We start from the raw sequence: 21,482 nt of genomic DNA, 5'->3' as shown, positions 1-21,482 counted from the left end.
AAAAAGGAAAGTTCTATTTTCTGCTTGTCTTTTTCTTGTTTAGAAGTTTTGTTTGTTTGTTGATCCTGTTGAATGCTGCTCTCTGGGAGGACTGGGGAGTTCCTGTTTTGTTAGTGCAGACAGCATTTTTCTCAAAGTTTTGCTGTGCCCACGTAGAGATTCACAGGGGTACAACTACTGCTGGATTGTAACTAGAGCTGTAAATCGAGAACCTCAAATCTGTGTAAAGCTATGGGGAGAGAAGAAAGCAGTGTATAAACATCAGTTACGTTCTTAAGGGCTGTTGAGTGTGACTCTAGTTCCTTTTATTTTTCTTTTCATTCTGAACGTCAAGAAACAAGCCAGTTTGCCTGAAGATAAGGAAGTCCTTCCAACATATACCACCAACTGGTTGTCTCTGAGTAGTTGTGAGTAGAGTTGCAACTTTCCTTCACCAGCATTTCCACCTTCATTTTTTCCACACAGATAACTCTGTTTGGGTCATCAGGGTCACTGGTTACAGGTCAAAATCCCATCGGCAGAAGCAGACACAATGGTGGCAATCTCATGCAGCTAAGGTGCCACGTTGACGTGAAGATTAATGCTGCTTTTTGGTTCTCTGCTAAAGCGATGTTGGAGAGAAGTGCTCTCTCATTCTGTAGCTAGGCCTCACAGCACTTTGGTTGTCCCTGACAGTTCTTTCGTTTGGATAGGCAGTATTTCAGCATTTTACTAAGCTGGTGTTGTTTTTTAAGCTGTAATTGTAGATGTCATGTGATTGCATTTGAATTTTAGTTCAGAATTCTTCTGTGTCTTACCTATTTACTTAAGTTGTGGATGCCCCATCCCTGGATGGGTTCAGAGCCAGGCTGGATGTGGCTCTGGGCAGCCTAGTCTAGTGGTTGGCAACCCTGCATAAAGCGGGGGGGGTGAAACTAGATGATCCTTTTCAACCCAGGCCATTCTGTGATTCTATGATACCTACCCCAACATCTCTCCCTTAAACAAATCCTTACCCAACGTTTGTGAGAAACATCCTAGACACAGACTCATACCACTTTTCTTGGAAGTGAGAGAAGAGATAAAATATCTATGGCCTTTTATTATTAAAAAGATAAAAATAAATTTATCTTCGAAAGTTGTTTTTTTGTCATTTTCATTTTGTTGTTGTTTGTTTTTAATGTCTCATTTTCTAATATTTATATTACTGCTTAGCTTGCCTATGTAATCTAAGAAAAAGGCTATGCCCTCTAAGCGTATTTTAAAAAATTCCTTGTGTAGTCATGATGTACATCTATTAGTTCTTGTGTTGTGGTAAGAAAATTGATCCTGTACTTTCAGATAGAATTTTCATTTGTACTCCTACAATGTAGTTAAGAACAATGCCTGCAACTATTTTGCTTCTCCAATAAATAATGTGCAACTACTCAATGTTCAAACACTTTTTCAGGTTGCAGTTGTCTTTGCTCACAGTTAAATGAACTTCTGAATAAACTAGCACAACTGCTCTTTTTATGTTCAAAAAAAGTCAATCTGTTAGAAGAAAGTCATTATAATCATTTCAATAGTTGTAATCCTAGTATTCTCTTAGAAGGAGTGGGTTTCTGCTGTAGGAGTGTAAGCTATTGTGGTAAAAGTTTCTAGACGGTGAGTAATGAGATTGTACAGCAGTTGTACCTGAGATGGATTCATTTGGTTTCTAACTGTAAAATGTAAAAAATAAAATGAGTTCTTCCTTATTTGTATTTGTTGGCATAGTAGCATCTGTACTTTTTGACAAGGAAAAAGCCACATCAGTCACACATTTTGTAACTGTTTTAGAGAGAAGCATAATTGTTTTGATCACAACTTCAACTCTCCCTCAAAAAAAGGGAAAATATTTACTGTTTTTAGCTTACTAAAACTCCAGTTCATGTCTTTTGACTGTTTAAAGTGCAAATGAATCTGAAAGACATTCTGTTTGAGAGAATGTATGCTACTCAAGAAGAGCCCTTATAGAATTAAGCGGTCTATGCTTAAAATGTCTATTGTTGACATTTTAAGACAGTCAAGTTCGCTGACATACTGATGACCTCAATTTGCTTTGTTATTCTGGTTCATCAGTGGTAATCAAAATAGTGTTAGCTTACTGTTTAAATTTATTCAGCATGACATAGTCTTTTCAGTAACAGAATGAAATGAGAAGAAAGTCCAAGCACAACTTCTAGTTCATAGTGGATCATAATTTTCTAGATAAACAAATAAATAAACAAAGAAGTTTATCTAAGTTTTGTTTCAGCTATCTTAAATATTCTTCTCAAACACCTTAGTAGTAGTATTTTGTGATAGTAGCACAAATGCTACTTAGCACTAGTATTTTGTTGGTATTGGTTTTTGAAGCTGTCAAAAATTGAGAATTATGCAGTTGAATATTATTTGCTATTTTTTGTTTTAGGCATTTTTCATGTGAAAGGAAAAATAAAAGTAGCTTTTGAGCCGTGGAAAGCATAGTGTGGTGGCAGCATAATAGCAATGAAAACTAATAATTATATGCATGTTAACCTTATTATTAAGTGTGAACTTGTGTTATTCAGAAATAATCGTGCAAGTAGGCTTGAATCCTGTAGACTGAAGAACATAGTTTTTTGTGAGTTTTTAATGCATTTAACCTTCTATTTAGGCACATACAACACATGCCAAAGCAGATGACTGAGTTTTTGCCGAAGTTTACATTTTATGGTATTATAGTGTACAAATACATGTCCAGTTTTTTAAAAGACTAAAATTAGATACACAATATCTATATCTTACAGATATTATATTATATATCTTATATCTATATCAGATATAGATATAAAAGACTACAATTAGTAATCTTTCTTACCTGAAACACGTGTTTTCTTTGAATTTGTTTTTATGATAAAATTACTTTGGTTTTATTGTTCTTTATGTGAGATAAGGTGAAAATATCCAGTTGCCTGTCCATACAGTTCTTAAGTATACAGTATGTTCTTATACACAGTCCATGCATGTCCAGCTCACTGATTTTGTTTTTGTTGTCCTCTTTTTTTCTGTGGTGTTTAAAAAGATGTTTTGTTACCTATAAACTTTTACTATATTACATATTTTATGTGTGGCCCAAGACAATTCTTCTTCACTCAGTGTGGACCAGGCAAGCCAAATGATTGGACATGTACATTGTACACAGGCCACATAATGGTTTTTAGTCTTTTTGTGTTTGGTTTTGAAGCTAAAAAGTTTTCCCAATCATGGAAACTTATTTATGAAGTTCTTTTCCTGGAGAATAAAAGTTTCAGAATATGCTTAAGTGTTTTCTTGGGTAATAGACTTGAATAAAAATTGCAGTTTCCTATTTCATTACTTTATACTGTTCTTAAAACATGGATTCACTTACAGTAAATGTATAACATTGATAAGAGCATCATACACTATGTGTTTCATGTTGAAAAGGCTGACTTTTTTTCTTCTGCAGATGCTATTGCAAAGAGGATAAACAGATTATAATCCATTTTGGTTTGAATATTAAAAAAAAAGATTCTAAAGACTTATAAATCCCTTGAATAAAATGAATGAATTACTTGAGTAATTTAAAAGCTTCATGATGATTTACGTGAACAGCTTTTAAACCTCCTAATAGTAAGAAATTACTTGGAATGACACAGAGTTAAATGTAATTTAACTCAGGTGTCAACTGAGATTCACAACAGTTGCTGTAGTTAAGCCTATAAGCCTTCGGAAAATGAAACTCCTCCCCGTGTTGAATGTCATCAAAGAAAAAATTTTTGCCTTAATGTGAATTATATTGTGTGGTTTCTGCTCATGTTTTTATGGTTGAAAAAAGGAAATCGAGCATATAGCTTAAGGCAATGAAACAGTGCTGTATTTCTGCTGTTCTACAGTATTTTTTATTGATTATAAATATATGTATATAAATATAAAAAGTCAAATGCAAGTATATCCTCCTTAACTATTAGTATGGGTATTCTTATTTCTTATGCAAAGAATATAGAGGTGTAAGAGCCCTCTGTTTTCTGGATTTTAATATCTTTCACCAATTACAAGAGAGTTAGTTACAAAGGCTAGAAAGATGACGTATCATGCTTACAGGAGAAAAAAAGTGAAGATATACATCGGATATCTATAAATTTAGATGAGGTACTATAGTAAGGTTCTTAAGCAGCAATGAAGAGTGAAACTCCAGAAGAACCTACCAAGCACAAGATGGGACAAGGGATCAAACATGTTTTTAGATGACAGTTTTTATATTTGTTGATGAGAATTGGCAATGGAATGAATAGGTTCAGAAGCTGGGAAATTAGAGTTTAATGTCATGCTTCAGGGTCATTTGTTGTTTCCATTAAAGCCAGAGAGAATAATTCTCACTCTTCTACATTACATGGCTCGTGAATTAGCCTTTTAATGTAATTTTTGGTCTTCCAGTAAAATATTGGCTGCACACAGCCAAAATGTGCAAGTGATTAACAGCATCATCACTGAAATCTTAAATGCTTAATGGATGGGTCCTACTTATCCTTAAACTATAAGAAGGATTTAGGCAGAAGGAAATGCATACCAAGATAAAATTTGAAGTGTTTTATATTGTTCTGCTTTTCCTATGACTTTCTCTTTTGGATCTCTGGTTAATCTTATTTATCTAATTTACATTATCAAAAGATCCAAAAATACTGGTTATACTTATTGGTTTCTTTGTTGACATCCGAGTTTTATGGCTATATTTTTTTTCATTTTACTACAGTTTGTTATGAATTATAGGGGAAGGGGGGGGAAAGGTAGTGCCACAAGGAACATGTATTTCATTAACTCTTCTAACAAGACATTCCTCACTTAGTTGCCTACAATAAAGGTATAACTAAATGCAGACACCCTTCCAGTGATCACTTTTAAGTCCTGTATTCCTAAGCTGGACACTGTCCAAGAATGCAATAATTACATCATCAGATAGTAAAGAAAGAGAACAATTTGTGTTTTCTGGATAACAAGTATTGTGAGGCACTGATTTGTCATGTTTTAAAGTTTTGTGTGCGTGTAGCCCAGTCAGCATGCTAAACTGGAGAGCTGAATCTTCACAGCTCAATTCTGAATTCTGTGCTTGTCCTTAAAATGTTGTTTCTTCTCAGAAAGCAGGCCAGAGAGAAATGAGCTAGCTGACCCTCAGCTCAGAATATCTACATGCTCAGAAGTGAACGCACAGTCAGTACCTAAGTAGTAAGGAGTCAGTTGGAAACCAGCTATGTCCCTTTATCTGGATTATTCTGGTCTGGGTTTCTGGATCTATCTAAAGAGAGAAGCTGTAACACCATGCCATAGCACCTCTGATCAGGGAGGAGAAATGGTGGGAAGGAAGGGGGCAGTGCTGAGCAGAGTTAGCCAGCTTCTTGAGTTGGTATTGAAGCTGAGCTGTATCAGGTATACTGACTAGGGGAGCAAAGATTTTTTCTTAGTTACAAGAATTAACGTATCTCCCAGACAAGTCAGAATTCTCTGTTGGGAATGCCTCTTTCCCTTTCTGAAGTTATTGCCCTACTTCCTCACTACACATGCAGACACATACTTGTAACATACTTCAGAACGTGCTTTTGTGGACAGCCAATGACAGAAACATTTTGTGAGCATGAACATGAAGGCTGCTAGTTATGGTGTGTGGAAATAATTCTTTATAGGTCGTATACCTATTTTAAGTTAAGCATATCATTACATGTCTTGAGAAATTAAGTTCAGAGTGTAGATAGAAAAAAAATACAGTGTAATATTATTTCCTATTTTATAGTTGGAATTTAGCAGTGATCAATGAAGGATGTTTTCAAAAATGTTTGTAAGATGGGAAACAACACTTGTAGATACAACTAGATATTAAAGGTACGTTGAAAGAAGCTTAAAATCTCAATGCTGTCAAGTAAGTGAGAGCTTGAATTTAGTTTTTTAGCCAGTTCACTTCACCTACTAAGTGCACCTCAAACATTTTGTTTTGGGTTCTGTAAGGTGAATGCTTGCTCACAGCAGCACTACAGGACTGAAAAGTTCCTAGTTTTTAATTCAAGATCTAGCTGAATTCTTTTCATTGAGTCAGAACTGAATATGTGTAATATTTGTCCAGGATAGACATTTGTCTAAAATTTTTTGAAGTTTACAGTGAGTGATTTTCTAGAATCATAGAAAATTCTGAATTGGAAGGGACCCAAAAAGATCAAATCCAACTCTTGGCTCCATATGGGGCCACTCAAAATTCAAATCCTGGGTCTGAGAGCATAATGCAAACACTTGTTGAACTCTGGCAGTTTGGGACCATGTTCACTTCCCTGGAGAGCCTGTTCCAGGGCCCAAACACCCTCTGGTAAAGAAACTTTTCCTAACACCCAACCTGACCCTCCCCTTATGAGCTAAATGCAGTTCCTTTGGGTCCTGTCATTGTTACCAGAGAGCAGAGCTCAGCACTGTCTCTCCACGATCCTCATGAGGAAGCTGTAGGCCACCATCAAGCCTTCCCTTAGTTTGCTCTTCTCTAGGCTGAACAGAGGAACTTCAGACACTTCTCATACCTATTGCCTTCTAGATCCTTCACCAGCTTTGTTACCCTACTTAGATAGCGCCTGTTGTTCCTCTGATTTTTATTTATTTATTTATTTATTTATTTAGAATTAACATGTTTCTATAATCTTTAGAAGTCCAACACTGGATACATCAAGTTTTACAACCTTGGGTTTTACGAGTAGCAAATAGTAAGGTCACCGTCTACTAATAGGCTGCCTTCATTGCCACCAATAACAATATTCCTTTGAATTACCGTGAGTACTGAATTACTATTTTTTTTTTTCCAACAAACACAATTTTTTTTTTCCAGTAATGAATTATTTGTAGTTCTTGGGAATATTTGTTGCTACATCTGCGTAGTCAGATTGTTCTCCATATTTTAGGTCAATCAACTGTTTCAGCAAATTGTTATATAAGTTGAATATTACAGCCTATGTAGCCTATAAATAATAATCTTTTATCATGACCAAGTTTACATGTGTTTTAGAAAAGTGTGAGAGAGAGATCATTGATGGATGTTCATGATCAAACTATTGGTACCATTATGACTAGTGGAAGAAATGGATTCTAAAACCTGCTATGTCCAGGTTTGTCTTAGTGCAATTATATTTCAGAATTAAAGCATATTTCTGTCATTAGTATTTACTTGGACTTTTTATTTCCCTTTGTTTCTTTCAGTGTTTGCTGTTTCCTTTCAAAAGCTGAAAAGTTTTGTTTCTGCTTACTTGATTTAAAATCTTCTTTATGAATTTCTTCTAGCTATATCCTTATTACTTAAATATATTTGGTATTATACTCCACTAAGAGAGATCAGTGGCAACATATCTAGCCTATTAGGTGTTTTGTATGTCTTCGTGCAGTTTGAAAGATTTTTCTGCATTTTTTAAACATAAAAAAATATAATCTTGCCAGCCTGATGAAGCAGCTATCTGAACGGAACTGTATTACAGAATGAAAACTTGTATCACTGTTTCAGTAATGTTTTGTCATTTAGTCCAGTTACTACTACCAGCAATGAGTAATGACCACATTTGACAACCTCACTCTATAATCGTATTTTTATAGTTTTTGTCCCAACAACTATGCTCCCATCTGGAAAAAGTAGGCTAATACAAATTTTGAAAAGCTATTAACAAGACAAGTTGAGTGTGTACCCAGTTAAGTAGGATGCACCACCAGAGACTCATCACCTTGAGTTGTGGTTGTGAAATGAGAAAGTATTAGGCTGCATTGTTGCATTGCAGAACTCTGAGGAAAGCCTGTATGCTTCAGAAAGAACTTCATTCAGTAGATGGCACGCTTGTCACTGATTCTCTACCAGCATTTTCTGGGATGATATCTGAACTAAAGCATCTTATACTAGGTGGAAATAAAATAAATGTTCGGTCTCTTAAAGTTTTCAACTGTTCCAGTAAGGTATCTGTTTGCTTCTGCTTGAACAACCTGGCAAAGGGTGAGAACCTGCACATACATCTGCTTTTTTTAAATTAACATATCCAGGAGAAATAACTAAATTCATTATCTAGTAGATCCAATGAAATATATCTTTTCTGTCTTGTCAGACCTTTATTTCTTTAAAGAACTTGTTTTACACATAACCTGAGGTAAATTAGGTAAATGTTATCTGATAGTAAGAATCTCTGTCTATAGTGAATGGAAAACCTGGATCATAGAATCAGAGGTTGGAAGGGACTTCTAAAGATCATCTGTTCCTGCCAGGAGCAGGAACATATACCGAGAGGGATGCTCTGAAAGTAATGCCTCCTATTTTATTATGTTGGCACAGTGTCACACATGCTCATGCGGCAACAGTAAGAACACTGTATGCAAGTTTGTCAGGACCTACTAAACATATATGAGGCTGAAGGTGACAGTTTGCTAGATCACATCATTCAGTGATGAGATGCAGTGTCACCACTACAAGCTGGAATCAAAAGGGCAGTCCATAGAGTGAAGATACGTGATTTCCCATCAAATAAAAAGTTCAAGATGCATCCCTCAGCAGGTAAAGTGATGTGCATTGTCTTTGGGGATAAGAAAGGGATGATCTTTCTGGATCCTCTCGGAACCTGGACAAACCATCTACTCTTTCTGCTGTATGGTGATGCTGACTAAGCTGAAGGCTCAAACTTTCAGAGTCAAGACAGAGAAGACAACCTTTCTCTTGCAGCATGATAATACCAGGCTCTGTGCCTGTTTGAAGACTGTGGAGCATATTGCCAATCTTGGCTGAATTGTTCTACCGCACCCACTATGTATTCTGAATTTGGCATCTTCTGACTTCCAACTGTTTGGGCCAATGAAAGAAAAAACATTTTGATGTACTCTGAACTGCACAGTCATCTGCAGTCAATAAGTTTCACAAATTCTTATCATATAGTGATTTTCCTACAGTCCTCCAGAGTAGCTAAGTGGTTAAAAAAATTTCAACTGTGAAATTTATTTCTGGTGTTCTCAGACTAAGCCAAAGAGTGAATGGATCAAAGTGTTTCCATTGTTTTTCACTGAAGATTTGCTGCAGAAGAAATACCATTAAAACCAATAATCCGATTTACATATACAAAGATCATAGGGACAACAGAACAATATCTTTTCATTCTGGATGTCTGTAACTTTCAGAATTATTTTATCAAATTAGCTACATTCTTTGGATTTTACCATGAAAAAAAAAATAATGGAGAGATTTTAGTTTTGTTATGTAGTTGGGATTAATAGATTTATGTACAAGTGGAACGATTTAGATGTGCTCTATCATTCTACCAGTTGACAATGGGAGTGATCTTTATTATGTTTTCTTTTCACAAGGATGCATGCAGTTCCCTGGTAGATGAACACTTAGTTCTGTTTGAGACCAAATTTTAAAGTTAGCAGAGGTGTTTTGATGAACTTAGTCTAAAGGTCTGGCTCACTGCAGCTCTGTCCTACGAGCTTCCAATAAATCCAGTCAGGGATTTTTGAACCTACCTTTCCTTCCAAACACATTTTCAAAAATATTTTTCTTTACGCATTCTGAGAATTTAACTCTATTATGCATATGGATGTTCATATGTAGGTGAGCAGATATTGTTTCACACTTTGTGTCTAAAGACGCAAGTAGCTTTCAGCTACTGCAGGACAGTTTTTTTCAAGTTGTAATGTAGAACTAACATTTATTATTTGTATTTGAGATAAAGTAGAGAAAAATTAGAATGCTTTTAGTGTTCTTATTTTACAATACTATTTTAGAGTACAGGGAAAAACACAGGAGAAAAGCTCTGAACAAGCTGTGCTGATTTCTTGAAGCAAAGAAAAATGTAACAAACGTTGCATGTAGGTAGCTATTCAGAAATATTGTTTCAGTTTGATTTGTCCCAGTCATTCATTTAGCTTCAGTATTTTGCCTGAAAGGAAAATGAAGTTCTGTATTTAGAATGTGAGAGTTGTGTCACTGGTAGCAGTTGTTGCATTTCTTTAGATGTAGCTTCCTGATCAAGTTTTGTTGTTAAAAATAAATATATTGTGGTAGATGGAGGAATATAATACACAAACTAAAAGCTTAATGACTGAGTTTTAGTATTAGAACTTCCTGGGAGTAGTCATTTTCTGTGCTCATGTCAGTTCTAAAAGAACAGGTAGTAATCAAAACAAGATTAGCTCTGGTGTACACTATTTATGTAGAAAGAATTTCTTAATTGCACCTAAATAAGACATCAGGTGGAAGAGTCCAAAAAACAATGATCTGAAATAATGCTTCTGAAGGTGTTTTAATACAGTTTTTTAAACATTGCTATGTAGGTATTCTGCAGTAATGTTTACAATGTGTACTGAAGGCAGAAATATACCTGCAGTTCTTGCACTACCCTAGTTTTCCAAGAATACGTGACAATGTCAATAGCATTTGAAAACCCTGATAGAAGATCTTCAGTGGCAAACTAAGATGAGTTCTTGCTAAGTTTTGTATGTATTTGCATTTTGAAAACATGTTGAAATCGTTCCTACCAGTGAATTAGTTTCTTATCAAAAAGCAATGTAGGCGTTGTATAACAACACATTCTGTTTTTTTTTCACTGTTGTCCTTCTCTTTTCCCCTCCACCCTTCTGCTTCAGCTCACATGACTGGACTTTGCACTCATTTACTGATAACACAGGCACAGCCATCTTGTTTGAAAACTAGAGGCAGAAACAGAAACAATTCCATGCTGCAAGGTAAAATGCCCCTCCTATACCCAGATATATTTTTTTATATATAGTTTCATTGTAAACTTTGAGTTCATCCATTGTTGGTGTTCATATTCTTTCACAGCTCAAAGCAAATTCTTCATGACTGGAAGTTAGTAATTATGGGAAGTAATAACATGCAATGCTGTCTTTTTCTTATTAGGTTAATGTATTTTACGTAAGAAAGAAAAAAGCCATACTAATACTATGTTTTTTGCAATAAAATACATTTTATTAAGTACTGCAGTGGAATAGAACATTCCCTGCCTACAGTGGGCTAAAAAGAGCATAAGCTTTACTTGAATTTTGAAAGCATTCTGAATGAAAAATAAAGCAGATTGCTTATGTAGTAGAACATTTTCCAGCTGTAACTTTTTTTTCTTACCACTTAAGCTCTGGCTGTTTAAAAAGTAATGTTAGAAGTGTATATAATTTTGATAAAAGACTCTTTCAAGATCCAGTGGAAATAAATTGTTAAACAGTTTAGGAGATGACTAGGTTTCAAAATAAGCCTGGAGTTTTGAAGTGACCCTGGTTTATTAGCAATGTAATCTAAACAAATCTCTGATTCAAAGGTGGAAAAGTGTGAGACTTAACTATGACTTTTTAAGTGATATTAAATAAAGCTAATCTCTTCCTTTGTATTCTCATACACATCCAAACTGTTAACTGAGTGTAAACATGGTTACTGAGGAAACAATATCCATAAGGGGAACTACTGAGAGAGGATGGCAAGAAATAAGAGAGGAAGAGAGCAGGTACAGAAGATGTCATAGCTTCTAAATAGGTTCTATGTGCCAGGTTTCTACAGAACTCTATTTGGGCAAGCACCTGAGACAAAAAGAAAAGAAGATGAAAATAGAAGTCCATTTAACAAAAAAAATATATGTTCAAAAGAATGCATGAATCTGACCACATGTATTGCTATGCAGTTTTGTAATGACTCATTAATAATATGGATTCCATACGCCTTGTTTTCTCACAAACACATTTTCTGCCTTAGGGTACTCTTCATGTGGATTTTAAGTGGTACAAACCTGTATTTGGGTGTTCAGTCCCTGTCAGACTAGCAGCTGAGGCTCTTCTAATACCTGGAGAACCACAGTAGCCAGCGGGGGAAGCACTGCATATTGTTGCCTGGTGGAAACCTTACTTAGTGGGGATTGAAGTCAAGTAGGGAGGAACAGCAGCAGCAGGAGTAGTGATGGAGCATTAATGGAAACAGCAGCACCTGGGCATGCAGAACTGGACGAAACAAGCAGCTGCATCCAAGAGGTATTCAGTCTGAATCTGTATTGACATGACAATAGTATGGGATTCATAAAGAAGAAATAAGAACATGGTTGAGAAAGATTAGGATTGTAGAAGAGTTTGTACGGTGATTTCTTGATTTTATAAGAGAAAGTTTGGGGATGAGGAGGTATGAAAGAAAATCAGTTTAGAGTGAGAAGAAGGATTAAAGGTAGTCTGGACATTTCAGATGAGTTGCCAAGAAATGTTTAACAAGAATCATGACTGTACCACTCCAGGCTGTGAAAATGCACATTTTAACTGCTTCAGGCTCAAAATTGCACTGATACTGGATTTTTTGTGTCCTGGACAAATATTTGAAATTAAAAGGCCAAGGTGTAAAGATAGTCTGTTCTTTTTGTTCTTTTTTTTCACTTCCCTTCCCTCCCCCCGCCATGCTGAAAAATCAGAATCAATTGAACAGTCATATTACAAAGATATCTTAGGAAACAGAGCTCAGACAGACTGTTTCTCCTCTGACATTGTCTTAAACTAGACAGACTGGTATGCAAACTTGTTTTCTTCTAGAATCCCTACCATTAAAAGCTGATGACATGGATTACTCATTTACAGATGTTACTCTTACCTACGTAAGAAGAGTTACATCTTCCATTTATATCAGTTACTAAAACTGACAACTGAATATGTTGTCTATTATGGCAGTTGTTAATAGTAGCAGTAAATTATTAGTTCTGAGAAATGCACATCAGACAAAAAATATGTTCTTTTTTCCACTGATAGGCAGAATCTAACCTTAAGAACATAACTATGTGTCATATCTAAGGGCATTGAACGAAGGAAAAAAATTACTTGCAGATGTTCTGATATGATTTAAAAAACACATTACTCATTTCAAACATACTTGTAGCATGTTCCACTCCAGGCCAGAAGATAATTAGATTCCTAGAGCTATTACTGAGGAACTCTTCAAATGTTAAAGGAAAGTTAATACTGATGTGCCACAAGAAATGGAAAAAAAAATAAATAAATCTTGATATACTTTTTATATTTCTTTATGATCTTGAAATGTAATAAAAAATAAGATGAAAATGAAATGAGCAAATATAGTGTTGAGCAAATGATAATTTTCATTCATTCTGTTGTGTTGGGATTTTGACTTTTTTAATATGTGTTCTGTTTTAATGGGAAGTATGTATAAGTTGTGTAGAGTCCCTATGAAAGAGAAAGGGAAAACCAGATAAAAGAAGGAGAGAGGGAATGGAAAGGGGAAGGCGAAGTGCAAAAGTTTATTCAAAGGGATCTTTTTAACTTTCCCTTTTTCATGTATTTCTGTAGTGCACTACATGTATTTCTCTGCTGTTTCTTCTAGATGTTTTTTTTTTGTCAAACATCCAGGACCTATTTAAGCTGCTTCTTGTCTTATAAGTGGATATTTTTAGTTGGATAATTATTTACTGTTTCAGATATCCTTTTTAAGACATTAATTCTAACTGTTGCCTAATCCTATTCTATTTAAATAATTTCTCTCAAATATTTTGCTAAGCTAAGTATATTCACAAGGTTGATTTTTTTGTGTTTTTTTTTTATTATTTTTTCTTCATAGGAGTGTGAGTCAACTATTCATTTGTCCTCTAAAATTAGTACATGATTAAAGCTTTAAGATTCAGATAAAAAGTTTGCTAATGTATATGCATTATTTTGTTAATGTGTTTGTCACTTGGCTTGTATATTTTTTATGAGAAGATTCTGATCTGTATAGCTTGTAATCAGGCAACTGTGTAATAACTTTGCAGCTCATAATCCTTTTTCTAATTACAAAGTTTTTTGATTTTTTTTTGGTAAGATTTCTTTTGTTTCCAACAGCAGTATTGGTTTTTAAAACTGTTTATTGTTTAAAATGAATAATTCTGGTGAATTACCTTTATATTAGAACTAGTAAGAAAATGGCTTATCATCTTACTATGTGTATATATGTATTATGTTTCTGAAGCTTTTTTGTCACCATATAAGAGGACAGAATAAAAATTATGAATAATTCCATTTATTCTAATTTCCATTGAGTCTTAAAAAAAAAATGTGACTTTGATCAAATTTTTTAGATCTGTTCAAAGTAACAGCAAAAATAAGGGGACATGACAAGGGGAAATGGTTTTAAGTTGAGGGAGGGAAGATTTAGGTTGGATGTCAGGGGGAAGTTCTTTACAGGGAGAGTGGTGAGGTGCTGGAACAGCTGTCCATAGAAGTTGTGAATGCCCCATCCCTGGAGGTGTTCAAGGCCAGGTTGGATGGGGCCCTGGACAGCCTGGTCTAGTATTAAATGTGGAGGTTGTTGACCCTGCCTGCGGTGAGGGGGGAGATTCATGATCCTTGAGGTCCCTTCCAACCTGAGCCATTCTGTGATTCGGTGATAGGTGCACTGCTACTCTCTTTTCTCCTACTCTTTACTTGTGAGGACAAGCATGTGACCAGAATGGGTATATTGCCATGTGTGATGAGAGATAGGGAGACCTGGTATTTGGGCCTTTGGGAAGGTGCATGACCTTTTCATGAGTCTCCAGACAGTACCCAGACACAATCACAGACCAGTTCTTGCCATGTCAGAACCTTTAAGTGCTTTATTTTTCTGTGGGAAGGTAATAGGTTCTACCCTGAAAGAAGGTAATAGGCTCTAGCAATGGCTGGCTGGTCACCTGCTGCTTTGGTTTCCCAGTGTCTTTGTAGCCTTTAGGGAAGAAGGCAGCGTGGAAGAAGCTGTGAACCACAATCAAACTGCACTCACAATCAGTCAGTTGGTCGCCTCTGACAACATTTCTCTTGAAATATCATCTGGTTCAGGTAGCAGCAGGGAATGCAATTTCTGTTCTGTCAAAAGTCTGTCAGAGATAAAGTTTATTTGTCTGATTACACTTGTGAATGTAACCTAAATACAGGGTTGGCTGTAGCTGACTTTATTCATAGACTGAATTACCAATACTCCTATAAAACACTCTTTGCTGTTGGATGTAAGCATTTGTTACCTTTTTTTCCTAATTAAGAATAATGAAACACTAGGGTACTTAGGACAGAATATTCATCAGATTGCCATACAGTCTGGAAAGGAAAAAGTGCTATGTGCATCTCTTGAAAAATTTTGCAGCTAAAACTCATTAAGAATTGTCCCCAGTTCACAGGTACCAGTGGTATTGCACAAAGCGATACGCTGTTATACTAGTACCACTGGTAGAACACATCATACTAATGAAAAAGTACATTGGTTGTGTACTACATAACACGGATTTTTTTCCTCCTATTGTATGCTGAGCACACACAGACAATCCATAAACAAGTTGGGATACATTTCATGCATCTTTATTCCTTTTATATACACACTGCCTAAATTAGGTGTTTAGGCTCTCTTTCTTTGGGAAAAGTCATGAACATTACTTTCAGCATTTCATCGTATCAGTCTTAAGAAGCGTTGAATCATCCTCTTAACATGTTTGTCTCTTCCTACTAATTAGAGAGGATGCCTAGATAATTAACTCAGGCTAAATACATAACTTTAAGATGAATAAAATTCAGACGGATTGGTTTGCCATGACTGCTTAGTTGATAAAAGCCATATAGGCTTCTAGCTCCTCTGTGTGTAGAATTACACTGTGTGAATGAAACCTTTTTTTCAGTTATTGACTCTGACACAGTAAGTTATATTGAGAGTCCTTGAGTGCTGTCATAATGAAGGCATAAATAACAATAGAACTGTTTTAAAAATAATAATCTCACATTCTGAGAACAAATTTATGCAAATACAATTTCTGTTTTCTTTAAGTGGAACATCCTTTTGGAAATAGCATAACATACTGGATCATTTTATTTATGTTACTTGTTAGCCTTACATAGCAAAGAAAAATTAACTGGCTGTTTCACAGCAATCTCTGTAGTAAACCATTTTGACTAGAAAAGTTGTTTTAGGTAGTGGGAAAAGCAATAATATTATGTTATGCAATCCAAAGCTTTGATCCTGACATACTCCAGAGGATACCATTGAGTAACTCAGGAGAGACAGTTTTTGTCATACAATTTCTTCCTCTCTTCCATTTGGAACTCTTGAAACATCCACTTCACACATTATCTAGCTCCAGTATATAACAAAAACCTGACTCAACGGCTTTCAAAATATTAATTAAGCTAGATATCAAGAATGAATTTAAGCGAAGCCCTCAAATATGTAAGGAAGTGTCATATTACATTGTTTAATGTAGCACTGTAAAGATCTTATTTTTAAAGGGCATACACATAAAAAGCAAATGTTAATACTTGCATATGTCAACATTTCATCATTATATAATATTTTCTGAAGTGAGCTGCTATAAATTTCAGAGAGGAAACTTTCTCATCTCTCTTACCTTTCCTTTTCATCAAAATCTAATTGTATTGCACTATATCTTTAAGCTAAACACAAAACACATGCTGACATAAAACACTGACCTAAAATTCTTCTAACTGTAAACACTGAGCAGAGATGCATTCTTCATATATGCATATATGTATATACATCTTAATAATGTGCAACTACAGAATCTGAAAGATTTCTTTTAGCACATTAGACCACCTCTCTGGGAAATTACATGATATTATTAGTACTAATTATACTGTTATTATTATTAACAGTTAATCATGATTTACTTTTTTTTTTTTTTAAATCTCTCAGGCCTTTGACAGATAGGATGACTACCTGTGGTACTCCTTTATTTCACTGCTGACCAGTCCACATTCAGAATTAAATTTCTAACGAGTATTTGTCTGGCAGAAGGACTGTTGTTGAACATTAATTGTGGAACTAATATACATATCTAATCATACAGTTTGAAGTTTTTTTGTTTTGTTTTCTTTTAAATAAAACTAATGAAAAACTATATTAAAAAACAAAATCTTATCTTCCATTCATGATATGATTTACTACAAGAAAAAAAAAGGTTTATTATTTAACAATACTGCTGTTAAGTTCTGTAATTTTGTTGAGATTAAACTAGTAAATTTTTGAGAGATCATTTTAAAAGGATACTTAAATTGAACTCATGTCTGACAGAGGCTTTGTGGCTTTGTCTAAATTTGATTCAGACCCAGCAGATAATCATGGCAGAACAAGAAATTTGTTTTTTCTTGTGTTTTCTAAGCTTATTTTATGTGAAATTTCTGTCTTACAATAAGAAACTTTTAATAATTTAAATACAGATTTTCATTTATGTAAATAATGTTCAAAAAAATGAATCTTATTGCTGAGACTAAATTACTAGTTAGGATGTTATAATTGAATTTTTGCATGATTTTAGTCTGTTGCAAATGCAAAGTACATTTTGTTTATCTAAGTGAAATACCATTAGGATCAGGTCAAAAGAGTATTGTTTTATTTATCTTTTGGAGGTATTATGAAATAAAGGATGCAACAGATAGAACTGGTTTCTGTGAGAGAAATTGGGACTTTTGAGTGAATCTTCATCTAGCAACATAAATTTATCAGTCAAGCAAGGCTTTTTTTTTTTCTTTGCATATCACTTTATGGTAGCACAACAATTTTTTAATGAGATGAAAATATTTAAATGTTGCTTATTTCATCAGAAAGCATACCTTCAAGAATGAAGTATAAGCATTGTCTCCATTATATTAGAAAAGTAGTTTAGAGATAAGTTGTTTATTCAGTTGGGAAGGAGAGGATTCCAAAGAGTTTCATATGATCACTCTAGTAAGAAATGCACAAGTATGTAGTAATCAAGATAAGGTTATAACAATGAAGCATATAGCCAATTATCCTTTGGGGTGGGGAGGTGGGAGGAAAGACAAGTCTTTGGCTTTTGTATGATTTGCCAACATTTTTTATGCAGAAAGTTAGAAGGAGTGTTTAATAAGTCCATCTGAAATAAAAACAAATAGTGGATAATAGCTATGATTTGTTTTCTTCAATTGTTTCTTACACTTTTTTTTAATCTTTTTAAGATATATTTTAAATATGTATTAGAAATCCAAAAATGTAATTTGCAGATGTGTTGAAAAAGTTGCATAGGTGTGTATATGGATGCATCTGTCTACATATGCATGTAATTTCACATGCAGTAATTAAATAAGTTGTTATAGATTGAAACAGCATGTATGAAATCCGTACCCTTATATGACTTTCATTATACGAAATTAAGTACCTTCTTAAATCTTCCCAATTTAGCATTCACCTAAGGAAGAGAGGAAGTATTATTAGTATTATTAGTCCTATTATATCATAGGGAAAATGAAACAGGAATTCAAAATTGCATTAATGTATGCTCACCAGTGCTGAGTATAGAGGGTCCTGTACTCCCCTTTTCTGCTGCCAACACTATTTCTGAGACAAGCCAGAATGCCATTGGCCTTCTTGGCCACTTGGGCACACTGCTGGCTCATGTTTAGCTGAGCACTGACCAACACCCTCAAGTCCTTTTCCCCTGCACAGTCTTCCAGCCGCTCTGCCCCAAATCGGTAGTGCTGCCTGGGATTGTTGTAGCCAAAATGCAGTATTTGGCAGTTGGTCTTATTGAACTTCATCCCACTGGCTTTAGCCCAGCTACCCAGCCTGTCCAGACCCCTCCAGGCCCCCTGTAGGGCCATTCTACCTCCAAGCAGATCAACACATCCTCCCACCTTATTGTCATCTGCAAAGTTACTGAGGGTGGATTCGATTCCCTTGTCCAGGTTGTCAGTAAAAATACTAAACAGGACAGGCCCCAGTTCTGACCCCTGGGAAACACCATTTGTAACCAATCAAGTCTTATCTGTGGAGGCTCTTCTTTCCATTTCCCTTCACCTTCCCCAGTCATAGCTCCTCAGCTCTTTTATCCCACATAGTCCCAGTTCTCTCACCTTTTTTCCTCAATTTATCTGTCTGTCCACCATCATACTGTCTCTTCCTGTTTCTTAAACTCTCTACTATTTCTCCCCATTTCAACCCACAACTCTTATTTCATCTGGGTCTCTAATTTCCTTCCTTGATTTTTATTCAAGTCAGAACAAGTTCTACCAGTTGTGACTACTGCATGCTTATGGATGCTTTTGCCCACCACACCTCAGTGATTTATGAATTGTTCTCCCTTGATGTTTAGTCCCTTTGTACAAGCTCTCTTTCGCAGTTCTGGCTTACATTCTTTCCAGTTGCTTTTATTTATCATAACTCACTGATTTACAACCTTTTCTTTCTTGATCTTCTGTCCACATTCTCTCTGGAAATTTTTGTTCCTGGTTCTTTTTCCTACTCTTTTGCTTTCAAAATTTCTACCTCATTGTCCTCCATTTTCCTTTTTGTCCCAGTGTAAGCAAGTGTGCAGGTGGGACTCATACCTCATCTGTGTTTGAAAAAAGGTTGCCAGAATCCAGAAAAGACGGAAGTATCACTAGGGGTAAAAGAGAAAAAAACCTGTGTTCTCTTTTGCTGAATGTACTTGGCACTGTCCATCAAAGCCTAGTGTTGCTCAAATTCAGCCAGAGCATAGTCAGTTTAAACAGAGTTGCAAATCCCTATGTAGGTAAGATAGCATTCATAGCATTCAGTATAGCAATGTGTACATTACGTTACTCTTCCTGTTTGAAGTTAGATAAAGCATGAGCTATTTTTATAGAACATTATTATTTGTAAAAAAATGTTTACACAGTTTTGTTATAGGCCAGATTTTTGTGATTTTTTTTTCATAAATATGCCTTTCAATAATTTTGCAGTGCATATTTTTATCTCCTTTGCCATGTTATTTTATCCTGTCTGCAAATAGAATTTTCCTTTGCTGAAGAATTATTCACGCACTTATTTCAGTAGCAGAACTGCTTTTTCTGCAATGTACATTTGAAATTTTGATTCTAAATTATTTCAATTTCTACGTTCCTAAAATCACATTTATACTTCAAGAAAATAATACTACTTTTTAATGTAATGGTTTATTTCTCTGTAGTACATCTATGTACACAAAAGTACTATCATAGAGGTTCTAACTGGTTGTTTGTTTTTATTTAAAAACCTCAGTAAACACTTGGAAAGAATGACTAGTTGTTTAACAAAAGATGCATTTTTAATTTAAAAAAATATAGGTGAGAAAACGCAAAAAAATCTCTTAAGAAGCAAAAGAAAAATTGAGAATCCAACTCTTATCTTCTGCTATTCTGCTATAGAATCTAAGGCAATAATATTAGAATAAATTAACTTATTTATTTATTTATTTATTTTTAAGTCTTTATCTCTTACCATTTTCTCTTGTTCTTGTACACCAGGAAGAAGATGGGACTCCTTTTATTTTTAATGATTTTCCAGTGTGCCATAAATAGTGTCAATACCTACAGTGTTTCAAACCCCAATGTTGTTTTACTGATAGCTGATGATCTTGGTATTGGAGACCTGGGATGTTATGGAAACAGAACTTTAAGGTATAATTATATGTTTGGGGGTGTCAGAGCTTTATGTTGAGGCTTTTCTATGGATTTATCAATTTAAAACAAAACAACAACAAAAAAACAGATTGTATACAATTCTTTCTGTAGAATAGAATATTCAACCTTATATTCATTACATCATTAGCTGATGTATATACCCAGACAAAAAGTTGAAACATAAACAGAACTGAGCAACCAACTGTGATGGACTATTCTCCACTGCACTGCTCATGGGCAGAGATAAGGAGAGGGAGATCATTCACCAAATACCCTCACAGGCTAAAACAGACTCAGTGCAAAATAAATTAATCTTTTTGTTCCCAACTATTAACAGACTAGAAAATGTCATCCTTCCCAAACTGATCTCGTATGGGCTTCCCACAGGCTGCAGCTCTCCCAGCACTGCCCCAGCATGACTCTGTACTGAGGAGCCCACCCTTCAGGCACTGCCCTTCACAGGCCCCATGGGCAGCAGCTCCTCCAGCCCTCCTGCCCCACCACTGCTCCTCTTCTGGGCTCCAGGGAGCTGCTGCTCCATCCTGGAGCACCTCCTGCCCTCCTGCTGCACCTTAGTGTGTGTTGGGCCATTCCTGTCATATTTCTCACTCCTGAGAGCCAGAACAGCTCAAATAAGTATACTCTGTGTAGCGACAGTTCAGAATTTCATCTCTGGAGTATGAAAAAATTTCTTGTTATCATAGATGATATCATATACGATGTTGCAGATAGTAAAAAGTCTATTGGAAAATTAATATTTCTGACTAAATTTGAACTTTTATGTGAAAGGACTACTGTTTCTTGAGGTTATAGTCATTAATCTTGTAGGTTAGTGACGTACCAGAACACGCAGTAGCTCTTGGTCAGTTTTCATTTCTAGTATTCTCTCTGTAGAACTAAAGGCACAGGATTTACTCCTACAGTAGCCAACTTTTGTCTGCATGATGACAAGGTTCTCAAGCAGATATGGAAGCTTGGATGTGCTCCTGTAGCTAATATTAGAGTCATAAACTGTGAACATTAATAACATGGAGTCTAATATAAAAATCTTAATCTCATCATGCCTACTTTTAAATAATCCTTTTTTTTTT

The 21,482-nt window shown here is 35.2% G+C and overlaps 1 protein-coding gene and 1 long non-coding RNA gene across 7 annotated transcripts in view; one reads left to right on the top strand and one right to left on the bottom strand.

The window, feature by feature from the left end:
- The first annotated feature begins 6 nt into the window (after positions 1 to 6).
- The window catches only part of STS (steroid sulfatase), a 128,116-nt gene continuing 106,640 nt past the window's right edge, over positions 7 to 21,482 (top strand). For 2 of the 6 annotated variants that reach the window (XM_010726874.3, XM_010726880.3), the window contains exons 1-4: positions 10 to 407; positions 10,615 to 10,713; positions 11,729 to 12,000; positions 20,236 to 20,388. In XM_010726874.3, coding sequence (XP_010725176.1) covers positions 11,963 to 12,000; positions 20,236 to 20,388 — 191 coding nt within the window. In that variant the 5' untranslated portion in view covers positions 10 to 407; positions 10,615 to 10,713; positions 11,729 to 11,962. Of the gene's footprint in view, positions 408 to 10,614; positions 10,714 to 11,728; positions 12,001 to 20,235; positions 20,389 to 21,482 lie in introns of all 6 variants that reach the window. The other 4 variants (XM_019622460.2, XM_010726833.3, XM_010726836.3 and 1 more) reach the window with 4 other exon arrangements.
- LOC104915870 overlaps positions 18,462 to 21,482 on the bottom strand; it is a 9,296-nt gene continuing 6,275 nt past the window's right edge. The window contains exons 4-5 of the long non-coding RNA XR_796476.3: positions 20,210 to 20,359; positions 18,462 to 19,370 (exon numbers count right to left, since the gene is read on the bottom strand). This is a non-coding gene — a long non-coding RNA (uncharacterized LOC104915870). The remainder of the gene's footprint in view (positions 19,371 to 20,209; positions 20,360 to 21,482) is intronic.

The sequence above is a fragment of the Meleagris gallopavo genome, chromosome 1, assembly GCF_000146605.3.
Source record: "Meleagris gallopavo isolate NT-WF06-2002-E0010 breed Aviagen turkey brand Nicholas breeding stock chromosome 1, Turkey_5.1, whole genome shotgun sequence".
In the NCBI taxonomy this organism is placed as follows: domain Eukaryota; kingdom Metazoa; phylum Chordata; class Aves; order Galliformes; family Phasianidae; genus Meleagris; species Meleagris gallopavo.
This window is presented reverse-complemented; position numbering and strand designations above follow the sequence as displayed.